The sequence below is a fragment of the Elephas maximus genome, chromosome 3 (genome assembly GCF_024166365.1).
Source record: "Elephas maximus indicus isolate mEleMax1 chromosome 3, mEleMax1 primary haplotype, whole genome shotgun sequence".
Taxonomy (NCBI): Eukaryota; Metazoa; Chordata; class Mammalia; order Proboscidea; family Elephantidae; genus Elephas; species Elephas maximus.
In genome coordinates this window covers 24652807-24677322 of record NC_064821.1, presented here as the reverse complement: position 1 = coordinate 24677322, position 24516 = coordinate 24652807, and the positions used below count along the sequence as shown (strand labels likewise).

At 38.7% G+C, this 24516-nt stretch overlaps 2 protein-coding genes across 2 annotated transcripts; both read right to left on the bottom strand.

Annotated features, from left to right (window-relative positions):
- Positions 1-2423: 2423 nt before the first annotated feature.
- Positions 2424-3365, bottom strand: LOC126071122 (olfactory receptor 7E24-like). The gene has a single exon (XM_049875395.1). The coding sequence runs from the start codon at positions 3360-3362 to the stop codon at positions 2424-2426; it is 939 nt and encodes a 312-aa protein (XP_049731352.1). The 5' UTR covers positions 3363-3365.
- An 11094-nt stretch (positions 3366-14459) lies between these two features.
- On the bottom strand, positions 14460-15392 carry LOC126072077 (olfactory receptor 7E24-like). Its single transcript, XM_049876747.1, has one exon. The coding sequence runs from the start codon at positions 15387-15389 to the stop codon at positions 14460-14462; it is 930 nt and encodes a 309-aa protein (XP_049732704.1). The 5' UTR covers positions 15390-15392.
- Positions 15393-24516: the final 9124 nt, after the last annotated feature.

Sequence of the window (24516 nt, the reverse complement as noted above, 5' to 3'; positions counted from 1 at the left end):
TCTATCTGCAACAGATTGGTAAAACCAAGCACATTGCCCTCTTGGTGATTCCAAGTTATGACAACTCCACATGTTACAGAGTAAAACTGCTTCGTAGGATTTTCTTGGCTGTAATCTTTACAGGAACAGATCATCAGACTTTTCTTCTGCGGAACCACTGGGTAAGTTTGAACCACCAACCTTTAGTTTAGCAGCTGATCAAAAACTACTTGCGCCACCTGATGACCTTAATGGCTTTGTAAAAAGGCTTAAATATGTTTCTAATCCTAATCATTTGTGAATGGGGTCTCATCAAATCCACTTCTTTTAAAAACAGGGAGATTCTAAAGCCAGTCTTCTTATGCCTACTTATGAAGAGCTTTTGTAAGTCAATCCTTCCTGATAGGGAGATTGTAGATCTACTAATAACAGCTCCATGAAGATAACTCAGTTTTTCATTCTCTTGGCCGGTCCAGTTTGATCTAATTTGAGAAAATGCACAGGTAAAAATAGTGGAATAATATGACTAACATTTGGATGGTTTGTACATCTGTAAAATGTTATTAATTGAATCTATCTTATAGAATTGTGAGATACTAAATTAGATAATAATTATGAAGGGTTTAGACCAGTGGTTCTCAATCCTAATTTACCCTATAGTTACCGTGGGTCTTTTAAAACATACTGATGAGCTGGATATAGCCTAGAACAAATCAAATCAGATTCTCGACCTGTGAATCCCTTGGTCATCCTGAAGTACAGCCAGGGTTGATAACCATGGGCTTATAATATGGCCAGGCACTTAGTAAATGCTCCACTAATATTACTGTCTTGCTTATCTAGTGGTGCAGAACAGAAATACCACAGTAGGAGGCTCTAACAAACAGAAATATATTTTCTCACACTTTAGGAGGCTAGAACCCGAATTCAGTGTGCCAGCTCTAGGGGAAAGCTTTCCCTCTCTGTCAGCTCTGGAGAAATGTCCTTATCTCTTTGAGCTTCTGTTCCTGGACTATCTTTCCTCATCTGTGCTTCTTTCAATCATTTGTTTACTCTCTTTTGTATCTCTGGAAAAGAGTATCATGCTTGGTAATGTGGGGGGTCATAGAAAAAGAAGACCCTCAGCCAGATGTATTGACACTGTGGCTACAATAATGGACTCAAAAATAGCAAGGATTATGAGTATGGCACAGGACCAGGCAGTGCTTCACTTTGTTGTCCATAGGGTGGGTCACTATGATTTAGAACTGATTCCACAGCACCTAACAACAACAGCAATGACTCTTTCAGACACATGACAACATACCTTGATTCTTCATGTTACAATTCATTAGTCCAGGCTCAATTAAGAAGAAAAAAATACTACTAATTTTAATGAAGATTGTTTAATATTGATAATTAGGTAAATACGTATAGAAAGACCGAAAGTCATAAAAGGAAAAAAAAAGGGATAACACTGAGCTATTACCTACAGGAGGTAGCGATCATGCCAAAAAACAAGAAGTATAGTGAAAAGGTTGGATTATTGGGTTGCTTATCTTTATCTTTATAGGAAAACATTGGAAGAACATTACAAGAAAGTCAGACGGAAATCAGAGCAGAGATGGGATGACTTCTACTCTGGCATCACCAATAGTACATAGAAAGGTGAGTTTGGAGCAGAGCCACAAGAGCTTAATATCCAGTACATATGACGAGCTCTATGACATGGAGGGAGAAGATTTTTGAAGAACTATTTCCAGGGACATTGAGAAAAATCCCATTGCCTGAAGTTCTTTCATATCTTCCCCATTGTGAGCTCTGATTGCTTTCAGATCTTCAGCATCTCCTCATGAGGAATAAAGGACCCAAGGCATATTAGTCATTTTTGAACAATGGCCTTATTCAGATAGTCTCAACCATGGCTGCCACTGGTACATCTTGAGGTGCTTTGAAAAATCTCACCACACACCTCAATCTAAATAATCAGCATCCCTGGTGGTACAACTCAGGCAAGAGTATCTTTAAAGTTCACCAGATGATTCCAATATGAAGCCAAGCCTGAGGACTAATAACAAACATTATTACACATAAACTGTATAAATAGATAAGATAGATGCTCTTGTACGGACATTAGTCATGAGATTTGCAAAAGGTTGTGGATTGCCTTTTTTATTAAAGAAAGTTATGCATTTCACCAGGATATCTGTGTCATAGATGACAAATACAAAAAGCTCCATAGGGGTTATAGGACTCAATTGGGTGTATATTACCATGTACCACAAATTTCAAAACATCCCTAATCTCCCCACAAATGGGTCAAGTAATCAATATTCTGATAAGAAACATCCAGGGGAATGAAAACAATGAGAGTTACAAAACTTATGTGACCAAAGGAGCATGCTTTCAAGCTCCATGTTTGGTTTTCTGCCTATTATAATCCACAGACCAAAAAAATGACACAGTTACTGACATTGTGCTGGTCTGCTGAGGAGCCTCCTCAGGGCCTTCTTGATATCGCTGTTCCTCAGGCTGTAGATGAAGGGGTTCAGCATGGGGGTGACCAAGGAGTACATCACTGTGGCCGCTGCACCACTTCTGAGAGAAGGTGAGACAGCTGAACTCAGGTACACTCCAATAGCTGTGCCATAAAATAAGCAAACGACTGACAGGTGAGAGCCACAGGTGGAAAAGGCTTTATACTTCCCCCTTGATGATGGAACTCTCAGAATGGAGAAAACAATTCGAGTATAAGAGAAAAGAATCACTGAAACTGGAATACCTGCAAAGATGGCACTAATAATATACACTAGTATTTTTTTGGTGGTGGTACTAGAACAGACAAGGTTGAGGAGTTGAGAAGGATCACAGAAGAAATGAGGAATTTCTACTTCTGTGCAGAAGGTAAGTTGTGACACCATGAAGTAGTGCAGATGTGATTCCAAAAGGCTGAGAAAAAAAGACACTAAAACCATCAAGCCACAGAGGTTGGGATTCATGATGATTGGATAGTGAAGCGGGTGACAGATGGCCACAAACCGATCGTAGGCCATCACCACCAGGAGAAGATTGTCCACACATCCAAAAAATATGAAAAAAGACAACTGAATCAGGCAGTCGCCATAGGAGATGATTCTGTGGTGTGTATTGATATCCATAAGCATCTTTGGGGTTGTGACAGAGGTGAAACCAATGTCAGCCAAGGAAAGGTTGGAGAGGAAGAAGTACATGGGGGTGTGAAGGTGGAGGTCAGAGCTCACAGCCAGGATAATGAGCAGGTTTCCAAGCACAGCAAGCAGATACATGGACAAAAAGAGTCCAAAGAGGAGGGGCTGCAATTCTGGATCTTCTGAGAGGCCCAAGAGTACAAATTCAGATACACGTGTTAGATTCTGTGGGTCCATTTTGCAGAGACACCTTTGGGAAAGTAAAGAAAGATCGGTAAAAGGAAACAAGAACATAGTCACCCAGCCATTTGTCTATATTTTGAAATCAGGAAATGCACAAGTAAAGCATTCACACTTAAGACATACACCACCTTCAGCAACTCTTCTCAATTGGGGTGAAATTATTCTTCCTAGAACTCTTTCCTCATTGATTTCTGTGCTATTCACCCTTTTCTATACAAACCCACTTTACAGCCACTCAGCTAAAGTATGTTGAAGAATGTTAGAGGATCAAAGACATTCACAGATAACAAATTTATAAAGACAGTAAAATCATTAAGTGTAGAAGAAAGACAAGACTTCAACAGACATAACATGTGAAGATACCAAAGCGATATCAAAAACCTCCCAAGACAGAAAAGTCCGGGACCAGACAGCGTCACTGGGGAATCCCACCAAGCATTTACAGAACAAAAGATACCAACCCTTCTTAAAATTTCCACAAATTAGGAGTGGCCAGAACTCTCCCTAACTAATTCTATGAGGACAGCATCACCCCGGTAACAAAACCAGACCAAGACCCCACAAAAGAAAACTACAGACTAATATCTGTGATAAATATAGACACTGAAATCCCCAACAAAATTTTAGCAAACTGAATCCATCAGCATGTTAAAAGGATTATACACCATGATCAAATGGGATTTATCCCAGGAATGCAAGGTGGTTTCAACATTAGAAAATCAGTCAATATAATACACTACATCAATAGGACAAAGGTAAAAATCCACATAATCATGTCATTCAAGGCGGAAAAGGCTTTTGACAAAATTCAAACCCCCCAACCCCTGCCCCACACCATTGCTATTCAGTATGGTACCACAATTCTAACTAGAGCAATTAGGCAAGAAAAAGGAAGGAAAAAAAAAAAAAAACGCATCCAAATGGGGAAGGAAGAAGTAAAGCTATCTTTTTTTCAGCTAGCTGGGGTTTTTTTTTTTTCTATATATAGAATACAGGTGGTCCCCAGGTTACAAATGAGATCAGTTCCTAAGTATATCTTTAAAACAAATTTGTATGTAAGTCAGAATACGTGCGTACAGTTCTTATTTAGCCTTACTTTAGTGAAATAAAATTTTCAAAGCTTTTTCATGGTTTAAAAGATGCATGTGCATAAGTGAAATTGATTGTAATGAAGAATTTTTTGCATAGGCGTTGGTTTGATTGTTTCAAAGTGAGAGAAGATTTACATAACATTAAAGGGCAAATAGAAGTAGTCCATCAGTCATATATTTGTAAACTGGGAACTTTTAATACTCAAAACAATCCACAATGTATGAATTCAGGAAAGTGGAAGAATATGAGATTATCACAGAAAACACAGTTATGTTTTTATACACCAGGAACAAATGATCTGAAAGGAAATTAAGGAAACAATTCTATCTATCCACAGTTGCATCTAAAAGAATAAAATGCCTAGGAACAAATTTAACTATAGAGGTAAAAGACTCATGTACTGAAAACTAGAAACATTACTGAAAGAAGTTAAAAACCATCCAAAAAAATGGGAGGGCATTCCATGCTCATGAATCAGAAGACTTAATATTGTTAAGATGTCAATACTACCTAAAGCAATCTATAGACTCAATGCGATACTCATCAACATTCCAACATTTTTCTTTGAACAAGTGGAAAAGCCAGTCTTAAATTTTATATAGAACTGCAATCGGCCCAAAATAGCCACAGAAATATTGAAAAAGAAGAACAGAGTAGGAGGACTCACACTCCCTGATCTCAAAACCTATTTTAAAGCTACGGTAATAAGAACAGTCTGGTACTAGTATAATGATAGACATATAGACCAATGGAATAGCATTGACAGCCCAGAGATAAGCACACACATCTATGGTTGATTAATCTTTGAGAAGGTTACTAAATCCATCAAATGGGGAAAGAATAGTCTCTTTGATAAATGGTGCTGGGACAACTGGATTTCCACATGCAAAAGTTGAATTTAGACCCATATCTCACACCATGTATGAAAACTAGCTTAATATAGACCTAACACCTAAAAATTAGACCTAAAGACATAACACTCTTAGAAAAAAACATAGAGATAATTCTTCAGGACCTAGTCTTCAAAAACAGTTTGTTAGCTATGACAACAAAAGCACACTAACAAAACACAAAATAGATAAAGGAGATCTCATCAAAATTAATAACCTTTGTACATCAAAGGACTTTATTAAACTAAGTGAAGAGATAACCTACAAACTGGGAGAAAATTTTTAGAAACCATATATCAGACAAGGACTTAAGAGCCAGAATATAAAAAGAACTTACCATTTAGCTAGAAAAAGATAAACAACCCAATGAAAAAATGGGCAAAAGACTTGAATATAAAGTGGTTAAGGAGAACATGAAAAGTTGCTCAATCTCATTAGCCAATGCTGTTTTTGTTGTTAGGTGTTGTCAAGTTGATTTCAACTCACATTGACCCCATGGGATATAGGAGCAGTGTCTTATGCATTTTCTAGGCTCTAATAGTTTAAGAAGCAGATTATCAAGGCTTTCTTCCTTGGAGACACTGGATGTGTTCGAACCACCAACCTTAGGTTAGCAGCTGAATGCCTAAGCATTGTGCAACCAGATCTCTTTTCATTAGCCATTAACCAAAAAACCCTGCTGCCATCAAGTCAATTCCAACTCCTAGTGCCCCTATAGGACAGAGTAGAACTGTGCCATATGTTTTCCAAGGAGCAAGTGGTGGATGCAAACTGCCAAACTTTTGGTTAGCAACCAAGCTCTTTAACCACTGATCCATTCATTAGCCATTAACCTGATGCTGTTGAGTCAATCCATTAGCCATTGTTTTGGTTGTTAGGTGTCATGGAGTTGGCTCCGACTCATAAAGACCATATGTACGACAGAACAAAACACTACCGTGTCGTGCACCATTCTCATGGTCACTGTTATACTTGAACTCATTTTTGGAGCCACTGTGTCAATTCATCTCACTGTGTAGGTCTTCCCCTTTTTTGCTGACCCTTTTAGTTTACAAAAGTGATGTCCTTGTCCAGAGACCAGTCCCTCCTGATAACATGTCCAAAGTATGTGATCTGGAGTCTCTCCATTCTCGCTTCTAAGAAGCATCCTGGTTGTACTTCTTCTAAGACAGATTTGTTCATTCCTTTGGCACTCCATGGTATATTCAATATTCTTCGTCAACACCACAATACAAAGGCATCAATTTTTCTTTGGTCTTCCTTATTCATTGTCCAGCTTTCACATGCATATGATGCAATTGAAAATACCATGGCTTGGGTCAGGCACACCTTAGTCTTCAAGGTGACATCTTTGCTCTTCAACACTTTAAAGATGTCTTTTGCAGCAGATTTGCCCAATGCAATGCATCTTTTGATTTCTTGACTGCTGCTTCCATGGCCGTTGATTGTAGATCCAAGTAAAATGAAATCCTTGACAGATTCAACCTTTTCTCCATTTATCATGATGTTGATTATTGGTCCAGTTGTGAAGATTTTTGTTTTCTTTACGTTGAGGTATAATCCATACTGAAGGCTGTGGTCTTTGAACTTCATTAGTAAGTGCTTCAAGTCCTCTTCACTTTCAGCAAGCAAGGTGTGTCATCTGCATAACGCAGGTTGTTAATGAGTCTTCCTCCAAACCTGATGCCCCATTCTTCTCCATATAGTCCAGCTTCTCAGATTATTTGCCTGGCATACAGATTGAATAGGTATGGTGAAAGGATACAACCCTGATGCACTCCTTCCCTTACTTTAAACCACTCAATGTCCTCTTGTTTTGTCTGAACAACTGCCTTTTGATCTATGTAAAGGCCCCTCATGAGGACAGTTAAGTGTTCTGGAATTCCCATTCTTCGCAGTGTTATCCATAGTTTGTTATGATCCACACAGTCAAATGCCTTTGCATGGTCAATAAAACACAGGTAAACATCCTCCTGGTATTCTCTGCTTTCAGCCAGGATCCATCTGACATCAGCAATGATATCCCTGGTTCCATATCCACTTTCAAATCCAGCCTGAATTTCTGGTAGTTCCCTGTCGATACACTGCTGCAGCCGTTTTTGAATGATCTTCAGCAAAATTTTGCTTGCGTGTGATATTAATGATATCGTTCGATAATATCCACATTCGGTTGGATCACCTTTCTTGGGAATAGGCATAAATAAGGATCTCTTCCCGTCAGTTGGCCAGGAAGCTGTCTTCCATATTTCTTGGCATAGACTAATGAGTACTTCTAGCACTGCATCAGTTTGTTGAAACATCTCCATTGATATTCTGTCAATTCCTGGAGCCTTGGTTTTCACCAGTGCCCTCAGTACAGCTTGGATTTTTTCCTTCAGTACCATTGGTTCTTGATCATATGCTACCTCTTGAAATGCTTGAACACTCCATATATTCCTTCTATCTTCTTTTGATGCTTCCTGGATCCATTAACATTTTACCCATAGAAATATTCACTACTGCAATTCGAGTCTCAAATTTTTTATTCAGTTCTTATAGCTAGAGAAATGCTGAGCATGTTCTTCCCTTTTGGTTTTCTATTCAGGTTTTTGCTCATTTCATTTTAGTACTTTGTCTTTTTGAGCTGCCCTTTGAAATCTTCTGTTCAGCTCTTTTACTTCATCATTTCTTTCTTTTGCTTGGGTACTCAACATTCAAGAGCAAGTTTCAGAGTCTCTTTGGACATTCATTTTGGTCTTTTCTTTCTTTCCTGCCTTTTTAATGAACTTTTGCTTTCTTCATACATGATGTCCTTGATGCCATTCCACAACTTGTCTGGTGTTCAGTCATTAGTGTTCATTGCTTCAAATCTATTCTTGAGATGGTCTCTAATTAGATGGTCTTTAACTATCCATTTTGGCTATCATGGACTTGTTCTTATTTTCTTCAACTTGAACTGGAACTTGCATGTTATCAACTGATGGTCTGTTCCACAGTCAGCCCCTGGCTTTGTTCTGACCGATGATATTGAGCTTTTCCATTGTGTTTTTACACAGATGGGCTTGATTTGATTCCTATATATTCTATCTGGTGAGGTCCATGTGTTTAGTTGCTGTTTTGTATTGTTGGAAAAAAGTACTTGCAATGAAGGAATTGTTCGTCTTGCAAAATTCTATCATGTGATCTTCAGCATCATTTCTATCACCAAGGCCATCATATCTTCTAACTACCAATCCTTTTTCTTTATTTCCAACTTTTGCATTCCAGTCACCCATAATTATGACTGCATCTTGATTGCATGTTAGACCAATTTCAGACTGCAGAAGTTGGTAAAAATCTTCAATTTCTTCATCTTTGGCCTTAGTGGTTGGTGCGTAAATTTGAATAAAATCATATTAACTGATGTTCCTTGTAGGCATAAGGATATTATCCTATAACTGACAGTGTTGTACTTCAGGATATATCTTCAAGTGTTCTTTTTGATAATGAATACTGCACAATTCCTCTTCAATTTGTCATTCTTAGCATAGTAGACCATATGATTGTCTGATTCAAAACGGCCCATACCAGTCCATTTCAGCTCACTAATGCCTCTGATATCAATGTTTATGTGTTCCATTTATTTTTTGACAACTTCCAATTTTCCTAGATTCATACTTTGTACATTCCACATTCCACTTTTTAATTGATATTTGCAGCTGTTTCATCTCATTTTGAGTTGTGCCACATCAGCAAATGAAGGTCCTGAAAGCTTGACTCCATCCCCATCATTAAGGTCAGTTCCACTTTGAGAAAGCAGCTCTTCCCCAGTCATATTTGGACTGCCTTCCAACTTGAGGAGCTCATCTTCTGCTACTGAATCAGAAAATGTTCTGCTGCTACTAATAAGGTTTTCATTGGCCAATATTTTCAGAATTAGACTGCCAGATCTTTCTTCCTACTCTGTCTTAGTCTGGAAGCACCACTGAAACCTGTCCACCAAGGGTGACCCTGCTGATATTTGAAATACTGGTGGCAAAGCTTCCAGTATCACAGCAACACACAAACCACCACAGTATGACAAACTGACAGACATGTGGTGGAGCCACAGCTTAGAGGTAGTTTAATCAGAATCCCAATACATGAGACCCTCAGTGACCCTGCAATACAGCAAGTGTGAATCACTGCCTTAGGATATTGCCATGCACTTAGTAAATGCTTCATTAAGGTTAGCTATTATTATTATCATTAATACCCACACCCCTATTAAATATGTAAATGTTCAATAATATTTGCTTCAGAACTCATACTTTAAAGAAATTTAAAATATTCCCATTAACATTTAAGTTTTCTCCAATCCGTGCTGATCCTATTCTCCAGAATATCCATCCCCAAAGGCAACCACTGACATGAATTTAGGGGGAATATTTACCTGACAATATTTCCATATTTTTTAGCATTGATTTATATATCCCTAAATAGTTTTCTTAAAAACTTACCTAACTACTATCACACTATGACTATTGCTCTTGAAATGTCATTTCCCACAACATTGTATTTTAAGTCTGTCTGTGAAGCACATTCATCTGGTTAAAATCTAGTTTAAATAAAGCATAGTATTACTTGGGGGAGGAACTTCATTTTATTTTTGATTTCTTATTAGGACAATCCTACGAAAATTCTTATGCCTCTCTCTACTCACACAAGTGAGAATTTCTATAGGATATCTGTTTGAGTTGTGACAAGGTGTGTTCAATTTCTCTACTAATTGTTAACATTTGCTTTTCCAATAGAAAAATCAACCACACACTCTTAGAATAATGTTTCCATGTCTCAGATTTCCAATGTGTTCTACATAATGAACTGTTACTCATAGAAAAGCCTGTGACCACAATACTCATGCCACAAAGACTCCTATAAACCATGGCCTTATTCAACTAATTTTGGATGAACTCATCAAATCCCAAGAAGAGGAACAGATTCTTCTGCCTCTGTTTGGTATTTTGAACCAAGAAGGTGAAAAAAAAAAAACACTCATTCAGCTCTGGTGGAGGGGACAGAGCCTGGGAAAAAGTCTGAATCCCATATCCTTCATCCACTGGAATTTCGGCACTTAATGTTCAATCATGGTTTTCTAATCAGAGTTGGAATCATTATTGAAGTCGCCAGTTTATTGTTGAAATACAACGCCATAAAAGATTCAGTCACTGTACTTTTAATTATATGGCAGAGAGGTTAAAGTGTAACTTAGGTCAAGAAACTCAAGCATGAATAAATGGAAATTCTAAAAGATGTCTCAGTCCACATAGTAAAATTTTTCTTCCCCTACTCTTCTTCTCTCTTCTTTTTCTGTTTTATGAAAATCTATCCAATTATTAAATAGAATGTTGTCAATCCTATTAAATGGAAAATAATACGTACCAGGGAAAATTCATGATGCAGACACATACAAGCCCTATTTTATCTTATGTATGTATCTGAGCAGTGAGACTCCATTCACAGGCACCTAGTCAATACTTTAACCTTCCATTTTTTCTTCCTGGTGATCCAGGCAGAGAGCTTGGAGGGAAACAACTGAGTCTCATTCATCTCTCTAGAACTATTGGACATCCCAGGAAGGGAGAAAAGCACAGGCAGAAAAGCACCCAGTGTTTGGACGCCACAGAGACTACGACTTTGTTCCTGCGAACTAATAAAAATAATTAACAGTTTTTTTTTTTTTTTTTTTTTTTGGTGTCATCTGCTGTGCCAAGTTAGTGTAGGCTCTATAGAACTGGAAATGAATAAGATTTGATCATTTTTGTCTCTGATCACTTCAACTGGAGTGACACAGGAAGAAAAATAGCATTGGGATGACAATTTAGAATATCGGGTAGGTGCCCAGTGATAATGATCCCTGGTATTGCAGTCGTTAAGCACTTGACTGCTAAGCAGGAGTTAGCAGTTTAAACCTACCAGCCACTCCACAGGAGAAAAAAGGGGCAGTCTGCTTCCTTAAAGATGGCAGCCTTGGGAAGCCTATGGAAAAGTTCTACTTTATTCTACAGTGTCGCTATGAGTTGGAATCAACTTGATAGCAATGGGTTTGGTTTTTTTTTTTTTTTTTTTTGCCCAGTAATAAGGGGCAGTGGTGGTTCAGCGATAGAATTCTTACTTTTTGTGCAGAAGACTGGGTTTGATTCTCATCCAATGCACCTCGTGTACGTCAACCACTCATCACTGGGTGGAGCCTTGTGTGTTGCTATGATGTTAGACAGGTTTCAGTGGAGGATCCAAAAACCAGGCAGTGAAAACCCTATCGATCACTGTGGTCTGATCCACATCTGATTGTGGCACCTTGCAAATGGAATCTCACTGCCCAGACTCAAACCTTGATTCACCCCTTTCTGCACCTAAAATTGATTAAAATACATAAAATTGCTGTGCTCCTTTTCTCACTTATACAATTATAATACTCTCTGCACCTATATCTTAGGGGTGATTGTGCAGATGAAATGAGGAAAAGCTACATAACCCACAGCTCAGAGCTTGACACTAGGAAACCCTCAATATGATTTGGTGATATTGTAGTTATTATCATCATCACCATTATCATCATCCTCAACATCATGATTATTTAGGAGTCCTTATGGGACAGTTTAAAGGGACTTATTTCGTTCTGTGATGGTGGCAATGCCTTTGGAAGCTAGAAATGGTGTTAGAGAAGAACAGAATTCGGAATGAAAGTCCTCCGATATCCACAATACTAAGAACATAAAATTTCTAAGCCACTTAGCTGAAACACTTTATTCTAAGCCCTCCATCCTGACTACCCCAACTGTGCTGTTGGTCCTGATGATGAAAAACAATGCCCTTGACAGTCACTCCTGTGTCCCTGTCTCCCTCAGCACTCACTGGGCTGCATAGTTCCTCCGCTGAGGCATTCTCCGCTGAGGCACAGGTTTTCAAAGCCCACATTGCTGCATCAGGAACTATATGTAGCATCTCTAAAGGACAGGTGGACACCCATGTAGAAGTATCTCCGAGACAGATTTATCACGACGGAAGTAAGGGAAGCATGGTTACAAAGTGGATTCCCAAAGAGGCTGTTACTAGAGAAAGGAATGATCTCCTTTTGCTTAGGATATGGCTCTTTGCTATCCTAGAATAATGAAAAGAAAGATAAAGTTAATTTATTCACAATGACTTGAGTGACTTTTAATGATCCTCAGGTACCACTATAGTCACACAGCAATTGGAAATATGATACCATCACCTTAGCTCCATTGTACACTCTTGAGTAAGGTATATTATTCTCAACCACCTGTTTTGGGAGTACGTTTGTAAACTTCCCATTGCACACAGATTTCAAAGGATGGATCGACAAGACAAAGTAAAGGATTAAAATAAAATATGCAAAGACCTGGAGTAAAAACACTTAAGAGGAAGAACACAATGGACATTTATCAAGACGAAAGAACTGAAGAAAAAATTCAAGCCTCAAGTTGCAATATTAAAAGATTCTATGAAGCATGAAAAGACTATGGAAGGAATAAACAGAGTTCCTATACCAACAATAATTTCTTGACTTTCAACCATTTCAGGAGGTAGCATATGTTCTACAATGTTTTGTTGACTGTGCAAAGGCATTTGACTGTGTGGATCATCACATTACAAATAATATTGCAAAGAATGGGAATTCCAGGACACTTAATCATGCTCATGCAGAAGCTGTACATAGACCAAAAGGCAATCTCACATACTTGAATATATTATTTTGATGGACCAGACTCTGAAGAAGGACATCACACTTGGTAAAGTAGAGGATCAGAGAAAAAGAGGAAGACCTTCAACAAGAAGGATTGTCGTAGTGGCTGCAACAATGGGCTCAAACATAGTAATGACTGCAAGGATGGTGCAGGACCAAGCAGTGTTCTGTTCTGTTGTGCAAAGAGTCAACATGAGTTAGAACTGACTCGATGGAACACAACAAAAACAAGTACAGACATTATAACACACTTTGCTTCTCCTCATTAAAATTTATTAGTCAAGGCTCAAACAAGAAAAAAGAAAACACACTAGTAATTTTAAAGAATATTGTTTGTATAGGAATTAGGTAAATAAGTATTGAAAGGCTGAAAGGTATAAAAAATGGGAGGAGGGTAACACTGAGCTAGTACCTACAGGAAGTAGTGACCATGCAAAGGTTAAGAATATAGTGAAAAGATTGGCTTTTTGGGGCTGGTGATCTCGTTGGACAACTATCAGAGAAACATTGCAAGAGAGTCAGATGGAAAACCAGAGTAAGAATGGGAAGATTCTACTCTGGCATCACAAAGTACAATGCAAAAAGGTGAATTAGGAGCACAGACACAACAGCTCAATGTCCAGCACATATGACCAGGACTATGGTAGGGAAGGAGAATATATTTGAAGAAATAATACCAGCAACATTGAGAAAAACCACATTGCCAGAAATTCTTTCATATCTTCCCCACTGTGAGCTCTGATTGCTTTAAGATCTTCAGTATCTGCTCATGAGGACTAAAGGAGCTAAGGCATATTAGTCTTTTCTGAACAATGGTCTTATTTAGATAAGTAGTCTCCAACCTTGCCAGCCCACTGGTACACACTGAGGTGCTTTGAAAAATTTTCTGGCTGACCACACACCTCAGTGTAAATAAATAAGAATTTCTGGTGGTACAACTTCGGCATGAGTGTCTTTAAAGTTCACCAGATGATTCCAAAATGAAGCCAAGTTTGAGGACTAATAGCAAGCAGTATTTTACCTAAATTGCGTAACTAGATAAGATAGATAAAAATGTCGTATGGACAATAGGCATGAACTGAGGAAAGGATGGGGGATTGTATTTTAATTTAAAGAAAGTTGTGCATTTCACTAGGATAGCTATGACAAATATAGAAGGCTCCATAGTTGTTATAGGACTCAATGTGGGTGTATATTATGATGTGACACAGATTCCAGAATATCCCCCAATTCACCCAAAATGGGCCAAATAATTAATATTCTGATATTAAACATAAAAAAAGGATTGAAAACAATGAGATCTGCAAAAATTATGAGACCAAAGGAGCATAATTTTCAGCTCCACATGTTTGGTTTTCAGCAATTCTAATCCACAGATCATAAAAGATGGCACAGGCATTAACACTATGCTTGTCTGCTGAGGAGCCTCTGCAGGGCCCCCTTGATATTCCTGTTCCTCAGGCTGTAGATGAAGGGGTTCAACATGGGGGTGACCACAGAGTACATCACTGCGGCTGCTGCACCACTCCTAGGAGCAGGTGAGACAGCTGAACTCAAGTACACTACAATACCTGTTCCATAAAATAAGCAAAGGACTGACAGGTGAGAGCCACAGGTGGAAAAGGCTTTATACTTCCCACCTGATGATGGGACTCTCAGAACAGAGAAAACAATTTGAGTATAAGAGAAAAGGATTGCTGAGACAGGAAGACCACCAAAGATGGCACCAATAAAATATACTAGTATGTTTTTTATAGCGGTGTCAGAACTGGTAAGGTTGAAGAGTTGAGAAGGGTCACAGAAAAAATGAAGAATTTCCACATCCATGCAGAAGGCGAGTTGTGACACCATCAAGCAGTTCAACTGGGAGTTCAAGAGGCTGAGAAAAAAAGACACCAAAACAAACAAGCCACAGAGGTGGAGGTTCATGATGACTGGGTAGTGAAGTGGTTGACAGATGGCCACAAACTGGTCATAGGCCATCACTGTCAGGAGTAGATTGTCCATACATCCAAAAAAACTAAAAAAAGACAACTGAATCAGGCAGTTGACATAGGATATGATTCTGTGGTGTGTGTGGATATCCATAAGCATCTTTGGGATTGTCGCAGAGGTAAAACTAATGTCAGCCAAGGAAAGGTTGGAGAGGAAGAAGTACATGGGGGTATGGAGATGGGGGTCAGAACTCACAGCTAGGATGAAGAACAGGTTTCCCAGCACTGTGAGCAGGTACATGAACAGGAACATTCCAAAGAGGAGGGGCTGCCGTTCTGGATCCTCTGAGAGGCCCAGCAGGAGGAATTTAGAGACATGTGTTAGATTCTGTGGGTCCATGTTGCAGAGACATCTTTGGAAAATTAAAAAAAAAATATATCAGTAAAGGACCCAAGAACACAGGTTTGCAGCCCTATGCCTATATTTTGAATTTAGGAAATTCACAAAGAAAGCATTCACTTTTAAGAACATACACCCCCTTCAGCAACACTTCTCAACTGTGGCAAAACTATCCTTCCTAGAACCTCTTCCTCATTGGTTGCTGTGCTATTCACCCTTTTCTATAGAAACTCACTTTAGAGGCACTCATCTGAAGAATGTTGGAGGATCAAAGACATTTATAGATAAAAATTCATAAAGACAGCAAAATAATTAACTCTAGGAGAAAGAGAAGACTTCCACAGACACATAACATGACGAGAACAAAGCAGTATCAAAAACCTCCCAACAAAGTCCAGAACCAGACAGCTTCATTGGGGAATTCTACCAAACATTTACAGAACAAGTTATGCCAATCTTTCTCAAGCATTTCCAAAAAATGAAGAGGTGAGAACTGCCCCTAATTTGTTCTATGAGGCTAGCATCAACTGGTACCTAAACCAGACAAGGACTCCACAAGAAGAGAAAACTAAAGACTAATACCAAACCAAACCCATTGTCTTCTAGTTGATTCCAACTACCAGCAACCTTAGAGGACAGAGTGGAAGTGCCACATAGGGTTTCCATGGAGCGGCTGGTGGATTTGCACCACAAAATTTTTGGTTAGCAGCTGACCTCTTAACCACTGCACCACCAAGGCTCCCACAGACCAATATCTCTGATAACTGTTGTTGTTGTTGTTAGGTGCTGTTGACTTGGTTCTGACTCATTATGACTCTATGCACAACATAATGAATCACTGCCCGATCCTGTGCCATCCTCACAATTGTTGCTATGCTTGACCCCATTGTTGAAGCCACTGTCAATCCATCTCGGTTAGACTTTTCCTCTTTTTTGCTGATCCTCTATTTTACCAAGCATGATGTCCTTCTCCAGGGACTGATGCCTTCTGATAACATGTATAAAATATGTAAGATGTAGTCTCGCCATCCTTGCTTCTAAGGAGCATTCTGGCTGTACTTCCTCCAAGACAGATTTGTTTGTTCTTTTTGCAGTCCATAATATATTAAATATTCTTCACCAACACCACAAACCAAAGGTGTCAATTCTTCTTCGGTCCTCCTTATGCGTTGTCCAGCTTTTGTATGAATCTGAGGTGACTGAAAAAATTATGGCTTAGGTCAGGGTCACCTTAGTCTTCAAGGTGACGTCTTTGATTTTCAACACATTAAAGAGGTGTCTTGCAACCAATCTGCCCAATGCAATGTGTCTTTTGATTTCTGGACTGCTGCTTCCATGGCTGTTGACTGTGGATCCAAGTGAAATGAAATCCTTGACAACATCCAACTTTCCTTCATTTATCATGATGTCGCTTATTGGTCCAACTGTGAGGATTTTTTCTTTCTTTGTGTTGAGTTGTAATCCATACTGAAGGCTGTGATCTTTGATCTTCATTAAGAAATGCTTCAAGTCCTCTTCATTTTCAGCAAGCAAGGTGTGTCATCTGCATAATGCAGGCTGTTAATGAGTCTTCCTCCAATCCTGATGCCCTGTTCTTCTTCATATACTCCAGATTCTTTGATTATTAGCTCAGCATACAGATTGAATAGGTATGGTGAAAGGATACAACCCTGATCCACATCTTTCCTGACTTTAAACCACACTATATCCCCTTGTTCTATTCGAATGACTGCCTCTTGATCCATGTACAGATTCCTCATAAGCACAATTAAGTGTCCTGGAATTTCCATTCTCTGCAATGTTATTCATAATTTGTTACGATTTACACAGTTGAATACCTTTGCATAGTCAATAAAACATCCTTCTGGTATTCTCTGCTTTCACCCAGGACCCGTCTGACATCAGCAATGATATCCTTGGTTCCACAACTTCTTCTAAATCTGGCTTGAATTTCTGGCATTTCCCTGTTGATATACTGCTGCGGCCATGTTTGAATGATCTACAGCAAAATTGTGCTTGCATGTGATATTAATATTGTTCGATAATTTCCCCCGTTTGGTGTAGTTACCTTTCTTGGGAATGGGCATAAATATGGATCTTTTCCAGTCATTTGGCCAGGTAGCTGTCTTCAAAATTTCTTGGCCTAGGCCAGTTAGCAATTCCAGCACTGTGTCCCTTTGTTGAAACACCTCAGTTGGTATTCCTTCAGTGCCTGGACCATTGTTTTTCACCAATGCCTTCAGCGCAAGCTGGACTTATTCTTTTAGTATCATTGATTCCTGATCATATATTATGTCTTGACATGGTTGAACATCACCCAGTTCTTTTTGATATACTGACTCTGTGGATTTCTTCCATCTTCTTTTGATGCTTCCTGCATAGTTTAATATTTTCCTCCTAGAATCCTTCAGTATTGCAACTCGAGGCTTACGTTTTTTATTCAGTTCTTTCAGATCGAGAAATGCTGAGTGTGTTCTTCCCTTTTGGTTTTCTATCTTCAGATCTTTGCACATGCCATAATAATATTTTACTTTGTCTTCTCAGGACACCCTTTGAAATCTTCTGTTCAGCTCTTTTACTTCATCATTTTTTCCTTTTGCTTTAGCTACTTGACATTCAAAAGCAAGTTTTAGAGTCTGTTCTAACATCTATTTAGGTCTTTCCTCTCTCTCCTGTCTTTTCAATGACCTATGCTTTTTTCATGTATGATGTCTGTGATGTCATTCCACAACTCTTCTGGTCCTCAGTCATTAGTGCTTAGGGTGTTAAATCTATTCTTGAGATGGTCTCTGAATTCAGGTGGGATATACTCAAGATCATACTTTGGCTCTAGTGGACTTGTTCTAATTTTCTTCAGTCTCCGTTTCAACTTGTGCATGAGGAATTGATGGTCTGATCTGCAGTCAGCCCCTGGCCTTGTTCTGACTGATGATATTGAGCTTTTCCATTGTCTCTTTCCACAAATGTAGTCGATTTGATTCTTCTTTATTCCATCTCTCGAGGGCCATGTGTATAGTTGCCATTTATGTTGGTGAAAAAAGGTATTTCCAATGAAGAACTCATTGGTTTTGCAAAATTCAATCATGCCATCTCTGGCATAATTACCGTCACCAAGGCTGTATTTTCCACCTACCGATCCTTCTTTATCTCCAACTTTCAAATTCCAATTACTAGTAGCTATCAGTGAATCCTGATTGCATGTTCGATCAATTTCAAACTGCAGAAGCTGGTAAAAATCTCTGATTTTGTCATCCTTGGCCTTAGTGGTTGGTGTGTAAATTTGAATAACAGCTGTATTAACTGGTCTTCCTTGTAGGCGTATGGATATTATCCCATCATGGACAGCATTATACTTCAGGATAGATCTTGAAATGTTATTTTTGTCTATGGATGAAAAGCCATTCCTTTTCAATTTGTCATTCCTGGCATAGTAGACGATATGATTGCCCAATTCAAAATGGCCAATACCAGTCCATTTCAGCTCATTAATGCCTAGGTCATCCATATTTATGTGTTCCATTTCATTTTTGATGATTTCCAATTTTCCTAGATTCATACTCCTTATTTTCCAGGTTTTGATTATTAATGGATGTTTGCAGCTGTTTCTTTTCATTTTGAGTCCTGCCATATCAGCAAATGAAGGTCCCAAAAGCTTGACTCCATCCATGTCATTAAGGTGGACTCTACTTTGAGGAGGCAGCTCTTCCCCAGTTGTATTTTGAATGGCTTCCAACCTGAGGGGCTCATCTTCTGCTATATATCAGACAATGTTCTGCTGCTGTTCATATGGTATTCACTGGCTAATTCTTTTCAGAAATAGAGCACCAGGTCCTTCTTCCTAGTCTGTCTTAGTCTGGAAGCTCAGCTGAAACCTTTCTACCATGGATGACCCTGCTAGTATTTGAATACCGGTGGCACAGCTTCCAGCAACACAGCAACACACAAGCGCCCAGAGTATGATACACTGACAGACAACATGGGGTCTGATAAATATAGGCACAAAAATTCCCAATGAAATATTAGTAAACTGAATCCATAAGCATATTAAAAGGTTTATACCCCATGGTCAAGTGAGATTTATCCCAGGAATGCAAGGTGGTTTAATCGTTAGAAAATCAGTTAATGTAATACACCACATCGATAGAGCAAAAGCAAAGAACCACATAATCATCTCATTTGAGGCAGAAAAAGTTTTAACAAATCCAACACCCACTCTCACCATTGCTATTCGATATTGTGCTGAAAGTTCTAACTAGAGAAATTAGGCAAGGAAAAAAAGCATCCAAATTTGGAAGGAAAAAGTTGAAGTATCTCTTTTTGCAGCTAGCTTTTCTGTTTATAGAATACAGGCAATCCGTGCTTTACAAATGAGATCCATTCCTAAGTGTGTATTTAAGTTGAATTTGTAGGTAAGTCTTAACAGATGTGTGTGGTTCTTATTTAGTGTAAGAAAGGCCTCCAAGCCTTTTCCATAAAATAAAAGCTGCACTTGCAGCAAGTGAAGGTGATTGTGATGAAGAATTTGTTGTAAGTAGTGTTGGTTCAATTGTTTCAAAGTAAGGGAAAATTTACATAACAATAAAGGACATGAAGGAGTTGTCTATACATGAAAGTTCCTAATCCTGGGTCTTTCTGTACCTCAAAGATCCACCAGAAATGAATTCAGCAAAGTGGCAGAATATGAGGTCAACACAGAAAAATCAATTATATTTTTATACACCAGGAACAAAGAATCAGAAAGGAAATACAGGAAAGAATTGTATTGAAAATAGCTTCTGAAAGAATAAAATACCTAGGACTAAATTTAACTACGAAGGTGAAAGACTCGTATACTGAAAACGATAAACATTACTGAAAGAAGTTAAAGATCATCCAAATAAACAGAAGGACATTCCAAGCTCATGGATCAGAAGACTTAATATTATCAAGATGTCAATACTACCTGAAGCAATTTATAGATTCAATGCAATTTCCTTCAGAATTCCAACATCTTGCTTTGCAGAAATGGAAAAGCCTATTCTCAAATTTATATAGAACAGCAAAGGGCCCAGAATAGCCAAAAGTATTGAAAAATAAGAATAGAGTAGAAGGACTCAGACTTCCCAATCTCAAAACCTATTCCAAAGCTTCAGTAATCAAAACAGTCTGGTGCTGGTATAGTGATAGTCATATAGGCCATTGGAATAGGATTGAGAGCCCGGGATAAGCACACGCATCTATGGTTGATTAATCTTAGATGAGTTTACTAAATCCATCAAATGGGCAAAGAATATTCTCTTTAATAAATGGTGCTGGGACAACTGGATTTCTACATGAAAAAGAATGAAGTTAGACTCATACCTCATGCTATATAGGAAAATGAACTCAGAATGTATCAAAGACCTTAAAATTAGACATAAAACTGTAAAACTTTTAGAAAAAATAGGCCTAAAACTGAAAAACTCTTAGGAAAAAAAAACATAGGGAAGTAGTCTTCAACACCAGATTCTTATATATGACACTAAAAGCACACGTAACAAAATAAAAAATAGATAAATGAGATTTCATCATAATTAAAAACCTCTATACATCAAAAGGACTTCATTAACAAAGTGAAGAGGAAACCTACAGACTAAAAAAAACTGGGAGAGAATTTTTAGGAGCCATATTTCAGATAGTGGCTTTAAAGCCAGAATATATAAAGAATTCCTACAATTTAACAAGAAAAAGACAAAAAAACCCAATCAAAAAATGAACAAAAGGCTTAAATATAAAAATAACTAACAAATGCTGAAAAGTTGCTCAACTTCGTTAGCCATTACTGTTGGCGGTGGTGCCATCAAGTCCATTTGGAATCCTAGCCACCTCATGTGACAGAGCTGAATTGTTCCATAGGGTTTTCCAGGCTGCAATATTTCCAGTAGCAGATTGTGACCTCTTTCTACCTCAGAGTGGAGTCGAACCTCCAACCTTTAGGTTGGCAAAGAAGCACCTAATCATTGTGCCACCAGAGCACCTTTCATTAGCCATTAGGGAGATGAAAATCAAAACCCCAATGACGTATCATTTCACTGACACTTGGATGGCTAAAATTAAAAAATAAGGTAACACATGTTGGTTGGGATGTGGAGAAACTGGAACCCTGTCCATTGCATGTGGGAATGCAAAATGGCATCACTGCTCTGGAAAACAGATTGGTGGTTCCTCAAAAATTTAAACATAAAGCCACCATATGAGCCAGGAATTTCACTAGTAGGCATGTACCCAACAGTCTGAAAGCACCAATGCAAACAGACACATGTCCACCAATGGTCACTGCAGGACTATTCACAGTAGCCAAAAGGTGAAATCAACCTAAATATCCATCAGCAAACAAATGGAGAAACAAAATGTGCATACAATGGGATATTAGTCAGCCATAATGAGAAATGAAGTCCTGCTTCATGCTACAACATGAATGAACCCCGAAAACACTAACCTGAGTGAAGTAAGTCAATCACAAAGGGACAAATACTGTATGATCTCACTTACATGTGTACCTAGAATAGCCAAATGTATAGAGACCTGAATCAACTCAAAGGTAATGAAATTTTGTTTGTTTTTGGCTTTTGGACCAGGGGTGGGACATAAGGGGAAAAGGGAAATCATTGATTAAGAAGCATTGAGTTTCTTTTTTATGATGAATGAAAATTTGGCAATGGATATTGATGATAGTTATACAAAATGATTGTTGTAATTATTGTTGTTAAGTGCCATCGAGTCAGTTCCGACTCATAGCGACCGACCATATCTACAACAGAAAGAAACACTGCACAGTCCTGTGCCATCCTTATAATCGTTGTTATGCTTGAGCTCATTGTTGCAGCCACTGTGTCAATCCACCTCGTTGAGGGCCTTCCACTTTTCCGCTGACCCTGTACTCTGACAAGCATGCTGTCCTTTTCCGGGGACTGATCCCTCCTGACAACATGTCCAAAGTGTGTAAGACAGAGTATTGCCATCCTTGCTTCTAAAGAGCATTCTGGTTGTACTTCTAAGACAGATTTGTTCATTCTTTTGGCAGTCCATGGTTTATTCAATATTCTTCGCCAACACCACAATTTAAAGACGTCAACTCTTCTTCGGTCTTCCTTATTCATTGTGCAGCTTTCACATGCATATGTTGCGATTTAAAATATCACGACTTGGGAGAGGCGCGCCTTAGTCTTCAGGGTGACATCTTTGCTCTTCAACACTTTGAAGAGGTCCTTTGCAGCAGATTTGTCCAATGCAATACGTCTTTTGATTTCTTAACTGCTGCTTCCATGGTTGTTGATTGTGGATCCAAGTAAAATGAAATCCTTGACAACTTCAATCTTTTCTCCATTTATCATGATGTTGCTCATTGGTCCAGTTGTGAGGATTTTTGTTTTCTTTATGTTGAGGTGTAATCCATACTGAAGGCTGTGGTCTTTGATCTTCATTAGTAAGTTCTTCAAGTCCTCTTCACTTTCAGCAAGCAAGGTTGTGTCACCTGCATACTGCAGGTTGTTAATGAGTCTTCCTCCAATCTTGATGCCCCAGTCTTCTTCATATAGTCCAGCTTCTCGTATTATTTGTTCAGCATACAGATTAAATAGGTATAGTGAAAGAATACAACCCTGACGCACACCTTTCCTGACTTTCAACCAATCAGTATCCCCTTGTTCTGTCTGAACAACTACCTCTTGATCTATGTAAAGGTTCCTCATGAGCACAATTAAGTGTTTTGGAATTTCCATTCTTCGCAGTGTTGTCCATAGTATGTTATGATCCACACAGTCAAATGCCTTTGCATAATCAATAAAACACAGGTAAACAACCTTCTGGTATTCTCTGCTTTCAACCAGGATCCATCTGCCATCAGCAATGATATCCCTGGTTCCACATCCTCTTCTGAAACCGGCCTGAATTTCTGGCAGCTCCCTGTCGATATATTGCTGCAGCCATTTTTGAATGATATTCAGCAGTATTTTGCTTGTGTGTGATATTAATGACATTGTTCTATAATTTCCACATTCAGTTGGATCATCTTTGTTGGGACTAGACATAAATATGGACTACATCCAATCAGTTGGCCAGGAAGCTGTCTTCCATATTTCTTGACATAGTTGAGTGAGCACCTCCAGCACGGCACCTGTTTGTTGAAACACCTCAGTTGATATTCCATCAATTCCTAGAGCCTTGTTTTTCTCCAATGCCTTCAGAGTGGCTTGAACTTCCTCCTTCAGTACCATCGGTTCCTGATCATATGCCACTTCTTGAAATGGTTGAATATCACCTAATTCATTTTGGTATAATGACTCTGTATTCCTTCCATCTTCTTTTGATGCTTCCTGTGTCATTTAATATTTTCCCCATGGAATCCTTCACTATTGCAACTAGAGGCTTGAATTTTTTCCTCAGTTCTTTCAGCTTGAGAAACGCTGAGCGTGTTCTTCCCTTTTTGTTTTCCATCTCCAGCTCTTTGCACGTCACTATAATACTTTATTTTGTCTTCTGGAGAAGCCCTTCGAAATCTTCTATTCAGTTCTTTTACTTCATGAATTCTTCCTTTTGCTTTAGCTGCTTGACGCTCAAGAGCACGTTTCAGAGTCTCCTCTGAGTTCCAGCTTGGCCTTTTCTTTCTTTCCTGTCTTTTCAGTGACCTCTTGCTTTCTTCGTGGATGATGTCATTGATATCATTCCACAACTCGTCTGGTCTTCGGTCACTAAGGTTCAATGTGTCAAATCTATTCTTCAGACGGTCTCTAAATTGAGGTGGGATATACGCAAGGTCATATTTTGGCTCTCGTGGACTTGCTCTGATTTTCTTTGGTTTCAGCTTGAACTTGCATATGAGCAATTGACGGTCCGTTCCACAGTCGGCCCCTGGCCTTTTTCTGACTGATGATATTGACCTTTTCCATCGTCTCTTTCCACAGATGTAGTCAATTTGATTTCTGTGTGTTCCATCTGGCGAGGTCCGTGTGTATAGTCACCCTTTATGTTGGTGAAAGAAGGTATTTGCAATGAAGAAGTTGTTGGTCTCGCAAAATTCTATCGTTCGATCTCTGGCATTGTTTCTATCACCAAGGCCATATATTCCAACTACTGATCCTTCTTCTTTGTTTCCACTTCCACATTCCAA